Below are 6000 nucleotides of genomic sequence, written 5' to 3' on the forward strand. Positions count from 1 at the left end.
ACATGGCTCAGTGGGAAAGGTGCTTGCTGCCAATCCTGATGACCTGAGTTTGATCCATGGTGGACGGAGAGAACCAACCTACATAAGTTGTCCTTTGACCTTCACACATAAAATATAGCATTACTGCCCCTTAAATAAAATATGCTTTTTTAAGCCTTGCCAATTCATTTAGCATTTATTGGGTGCCTTTGCTATGTTAAGCACTGGGTATAGAGGAATAACGGAGACACAGTCATCACCTCAAGGAATTTGGAGCCTATTGGAGCATAAAAATCCCAAGGGAGTCTTGGAATCAGTTTGCCATCCGTTAGTGGGTTTAAGGTGATACTTTCATATATATATATATATATATATATATATATATATATATATATATATATATATATAATTAGTAAATTAAAACTGTAACAGGGCTGAGGAGATAGCTCAGTGGATAAGATTCTTGCAGTACAAGCATAAAGACCTAAGAGGCCATATAATTAATAAAAGAACAATGAGCATATAACCCATAACCCCATCACTGGGAGACAGATACAGGAGGATCCCAGGGACATATATATATATATATATATATATATATATATGTATATATATATATAGTGCTAGGATTGGATGGATGGACCCAGGGCTTCCTAAATAGTAGTCAAGTAGCCAAGGAACCACAAAAGCCTCCAACATATATTTTAATGACATTATTTTTTTTAAGGAAAAACAATAATTTAGAATGTCTTTTATTTAAGGAAAAAATATGTTGGGATTTTCAGGACAGATACATAGATGACATTTCTTTTCTTCCAGTAGGAATTTTGCCATTAGATGAGGTAGATTCTTCCATTTTATAAAGCAAGATCTTCTTTTACAAGTTCTGATACAGTGGCTCTGTGGTAATCTCTAAAGCCCTGGGCATGAAATGTTTTAGAGCTCTGTCAAAGAAACCAGAGCTAACCAAGTACACACTTCTTTGTGGCTCAGCTCAGTGTGACGTGACATGAGTAATCTGGGAATACATTGTACCATTTCCAACTGACCTTCTCATCTTTTCCAGTTGTGATTTCATTATATGTTGCTTCACAGAAAACTCGCTTTATTTGATGAATGGAATTCCTTGGCTGTTTATGTTTCCATGGATAACACAGTGGTCATTGAAGATATCAGTGAGTCCCTGGGCTGTTAACCTTCTCATGGGTAGCTGTAGTCCATTTTGTAATTCAGAAATCTAGAACTCAATAGATACTGTGGTTCACTCTACCAGGACAGGGAGCCTAGGAGAGTAGAGGGGCCCTGTTCCCTTCCTTTCCAGTCTTCTGAAGGGGAAAAACTTTGTTGTAAAGAAGCTCCGGTATCTATAATCTGTTGAATCACAAGTAGCTGAATCATAGAGACTGGCTATTGCCCTGGCCTGATTTCTTTGCCATTAAAGTTAGAAAAACCCAACTATACAGTCCCTGACTCCAAGGTCTTCAAAGACTAATTTAGAAATGAGATTCTTGGAATGAGTTCAGAATACCTGTTGGACACTAAGAAACTGCTCAGTGTCCAATATGAAGATCCAGGATCTGAATGAATAGCCTAGAATTTCTGTGGGAAGTGAGACTAGCTGCTTCCTAGTGGCAAAGGAGAGGGCCTTCCAGGCAGGGACAGCAGCATGCAAGGTCCCGTGTGTTTTACCTTTGGGAAAAGTCCTGGTGCTAGATAGTCCCAACTCAACCAGATCTCTTGCCTTTTGTTTGTAGAGAAAATGTGCTGTGTTCTTCCTGTGGGTGCTGCTGACCCAGCTGGTGATTTTCTGACTGCATCCAATCAGAGTAGAGACACCTCTGTCCCGTGCTCAGCCTGGAAACCCCTGCTGCTCATTGTGCCCCTTCGCCTGGGCATAAACCAAATCAATCCTGTGTATGTTGAAGCATTCAAAGTAAGTCTCCTGTTATCTTGAACCCATTGCTGCCCGCTCATCACACTGCGCATGTCAGCACAGAGATCCGTGAGCAGCAGTCCACAAGTGAGTTGAGAATCTTGCATTCTCTTTCCCTTTAGGAGTGTTTTAAGATGCCACAGTCTTTAGGGGCTTTAGGAGGAAAGCCAAATAACGCCTATTATTTCATAGGATTCTTAGGTAAGAAAGAATGAACTGCAAGTAAGTTGTCATGGGCCAGGGAAGGGTGTGGGACAAAAATGTTCCTGGGATATAGGTTCTGGTGTGTGGGCATTGCTTAAGTTTAGGGAAAATGTGGTAAGCTCCTTCTGTCTCCAAACTGATCTATACAGAGTGATTCTTCTTTCCTTGTGCTTGCTGAACACCAGGTCCCCATTAATACATCTGCTTCTGCCTTTGGTAGGATAGTTTTGATCTTTCCGACTGGTTGGACACAAGGTTATTGCCCCAGAATGGTTCTTTTTGCATGGGGGTCGGAGGACAGAGGGGTTTCTGTATTTTGGCTTTGCTGATATCCTTCTTATTGAAGGCAGAGGGGCAGAAGCAGAGGAGCAGAGGCAGAGGGGCAGAGACAGAGGCAGAGTAGCAAAAGACAGAGGCAGAGGCAGAGAGGCAGAGGGGCAGAGACAGACAGGCAGAGACAGAGGCAGACAGGCAGGGGCAGAGGGGCAGAGGCAGAAGTTCAGGAGCATCCACTGGTTTCTCAGGTCAATACTAATAAACTAGCTATCTCATTATTTCAAGTCATGAAGAGGCAGGAAGTAGAAGATACAAAGCAGAGTTGTGCCTTTCCCAAAAGTGCGACTAAGACATTAAACTACAAACCTCTAAAATTGTTTGTGGTATAGCACTCTTTTAATCCCAACAAAAGGGATGCAGAGGCAGAGGGGCAGAAGCAGAGGGCAGAGGGGCAGAGGGGCAGAGGCAGAGGAGCAGAATCAGAGGGGCAGAGGGGCAGAGGAGAGGCAGAGGGGCAGAGGAAGAGGGGCAGAGGCAAAGGCCAAAGGTCAGAGGCTGAGAGGCAGAGGCCAAGAGGCAGAGAGGCAGGGGCACAGGGGCAGAGAAAAATGGCAGAGATAGAGGTGTAGAGGCAGATGGGCAGAGACAGAGGCAGAGAGGCAGAGGGGAAGAAGGGCAGGGGGCAGAGGACAGAGGAAGAGGCAGAAGGAGAGAGGCAGAGGCAGAGGGGCAGAGGCAGAGGCAGAAGCAGAGGCAGAGGACAATGGCAGAGGCAATGGGGTAGAGGCAGAAAGGCTGAGTAAAAGGCAGATGGGCAGGGGCAGAGGGGAAAAGGCAAAGTTAGAGACAGAGGCAGAGAGACAGAGGCAGAGAGGCAGAGGCAGAGAGGAAGAGGCAGAGGGGAAGATTCCAAGAGGCAGAGGGGCAGAGAACAGAGGTAGAGGCTGAGAGAAAAAGGCAGAGGTAGAGGGGCAGAGGGAAGAGGGAGAGGGGCAGATGCAGAGGCAGAGGGGCAGCAGAGGCAGAGAGACAGAGGGACATAGGACAATGACAGAGGGAGAGGGGCAGAGGCAGAGAGAGCGAGGGGCAGAGGACAGTGACAGAGGCAGAGGGGCAGAGGCAGAGGGGCAGAGACAGAGGCAGAAGGGCAGGGGCAGAGGTGCAGTGGCACAGTTAGAGACATAAGCAGACAGGCAGGGGCAGATGAGCAGAAGCAGAGGGGCAGAGGCAGATGGGGAGGGACAGAGGGGCAGAAGCTGAGTTGAAGAGGTCAGAGGCAGAGGGCCATATGGGCAGAAACAGAGGCAGAGGAGCAGAGGCAGGCATCATAGGCAGAGGGGCAGAGGACAGAGACAGAGGCAGAGTGGCAGAGGCAGTGGGGCAGAGACAGATGGAGAGGTTCAGAGGGGCAGAGTCAGAAGCAGAGGGGCAGAGGCAGAGAGGCATAGGCAGAGGAGTAGAGGAGTGGGGCAGATACAGAGGGGCAGAGGCAGAGGCAGAGGTAGAGGGGCACAGGCAGACAACCTCAGCAGAGGGCCAGAGAGGCTGAGGCAGAGGTAGAGAGGCAGAGGGGCAGAGGCAGAGGGGCAGAGGACAGAGCCATGGGCAATGGGGCAGAGGCAAACAGGCAGGGGCAGAGGGGTAGAAGGGCAGAGGGGAAGAGGGGCAGAGAACAGAGGCTGAGAGAGAAAGGCAGAGGGGCAGAGGGAAGAGGGAGAGGGGGAGATGCAGAGGCAGAGGGGCAGAGGCAGAGAGACAGAGGGGCAGAGGACAATGACAGAGTCAGTGGGGCAGGGACAGAGGCAGAGAGACAGAGGGGCAGAGGACAGAGACAGAGGCAGAGGGGCAGAGGCAGAGGGGCAGGGGCAGAGGCAGAGAGACAGAGGGGCAGAGGACAATGACAAAGCCTAGGGGCAGAGGAAGGGGGCAGAGAAGAGGCATAAGGGCAGGGGCAAAGGTGCAGTGGCACAGTTAGTGACATAGGCAGAGGCAGGGGCAGATGGTCAGAGGCAGAGGGGCAGAGGCAGATGGACAGAAGCTGAGCTGAAGAGGTCAGAGGCAGAGGGGCATATGAGCAGAAACAGAGGCAGGGGAGCAGAGGCAGGCATCAGAGGCAGAGGGGTAGAGGACAGAGACAGAGGCAGAGGGGCAGAGGCAGTGGGGCAGAGACTAATGGAGAGGTTTAGAGGGGCACAGTCAGAAGCAGAGTGGCAGTGGCAGAGAGGCATAGGCAGAGAAGTAGAGGAGTGGGGCAGAAACAGAGGGGCAGAGGCAGAGGCAGAGTGGTAGAGGCAAACAGGCAGGGGCAGAGGGGCAGTTGCAGATGCAGAGGCAGAGGCAGAGGCAGAGGCAGAGGCAGAGGCAGAGGCAGAGGCAGAGGCAGAGGGGCGGAGGCAGACAGGCCTGAGCAGAGGGCCAGAGAGGCTGAGGCAGAGGGACAGAGACAGAGGGGCAGAGGACATTGCCATAGGCAGTAGGTCAGAGGCAAACAGGCAGGGACAGAGGGGCAGAGGGGCAGAGGGGCAGAGGGGCAGAGGGAAAGAGGGGAAGAGGGGCAGAGGGGTAGAGAACAGAGGCTGAGAGAGAAAGACAGAGGCAGAGGGGCAGAGGGAAGAGGGAGAGGGGCAGAGGCAGAGGGGCAGAGGCAGAGAGACAGAGGGGCAGAGGACAATGACAGAGTCAGCGGGGCAGGGACAGAGGCAGAGAGACAGAGGGGCAGAGGACAATGACAGAGGCAGAGGGCCAGAGGCAGGGGGCAGAGACAAATGCAGAAGGGCAGGGGCAGAGGTGCAGTGGCATAGTTAGAGACATAGGCAGACAGGCAGGGGCAGATTGGCAGAGGCAGAGGGGCAGAGGCATATGGGGAAGGGCAGAGGGGCAGAAGCTGAGCTGCAGAGGTCAGAGGCAGAGGGTCATATGGGCAGAAATGGAGGCAGAGGAGCAGAGGCAGGCATCAGAGGCAGAGGGGCAGAGAACAGAGGCAGAGGTTGAGAGAAAGGTAGAGGCAGAGGGGCAGAGGAAAGAGGGAGAGGGGCAGATGCAGAGGGGCAGAGAGCCAGAGGGGCAGAGGACAATGACAGAGGCAGAGGGCAGATGCAGGGGGACAGAGACAGAGGCAGAAGGGCAGGGGCAGAGGTGCAGTGGCACAGTTAGAGACATAGGCAGAAAGGCAGGGGCAGATGGGTAGAGGCAGAGGGGCAGAGGCAGATGGGGAGGGACAGAGGGGCAGAAGCTGAGCTGAAGAGGTCAGGGGCAGAGGAGCATATGGGCAGAAACAGAGGCAGCAGAGCAGAGTCAGGCATCAGAGGCAGAGGGGCAGAGGACAGAGGCAGGGGCAGAGTGGCAGAGGCAGTGGGGCAGAGACAGATGGAGAGGTTCAGAGGGGCAGAGTCAGAAACAGAGGGACAGAGGCAGAGAGGCATAGGCAGAGAAGTAGAGGAATGGGGCAGATACAGAGGGGTAGAGGCAGAAGCAGAGGCAGAAGCAGAGGTAGAGGTAGACAGGCCTGAGGAGAGAGCCATAGAGGCTGAGGCAGAGGTAGAGAGGCAGAGGGGCAGAGGGAGAGGGGCAGAGGAAAGAGGTAGAGGGGCAGATGCAGAGGCAGAGGG

The 6000-nt window shown here is 52.1% G+C and overlaps 1 protein-coding gene across 8 annotated transcripts in view; it reads left to right on the forward strand.

The window, feature by feature from the left end:
* Atg4a (autophagy related 4A, cysteine peptidase) overlaps window positions 1-6000 on the forward strand; it is a 210350-nt gene that overhangs the window by 39684 nt on the left and 164666 nt on the right. For all 8 annotated transcript variants that reach the window (NM_001379681.1, XM_017318600.2, NM_174875.5 and 5 more), the window contains 3 exons: window positions 1075-1154; window positions 1734-1912; window positions 2035-2113. In NM_001379681.1, coding sequence (NP_001366610.1) covers window positions 1075-1154; window positions 1734-1912; window positions 2035-2113 — 338 coding nt within the window. The remainder of the gene's footprint in view (window positions 1-1074; window positions 1155-1733; window positions 1913-2034; window positions 2114-6000) is intronic.

The sequence above is a fragment of the Mus musculus genome, chromosome X, assembly GCF_000001635.26.
Source record: "Mus musculus strain C57BL/6J chromosome X, GRCm38.p6 C57BL/6J".
Classification (NCBI taxonomy): domain Eukaryota; kingdom Metazoa; phylum Chordata; class Mammalia; order Rodentia; family Muridae; genus Mus; species Mus musculus.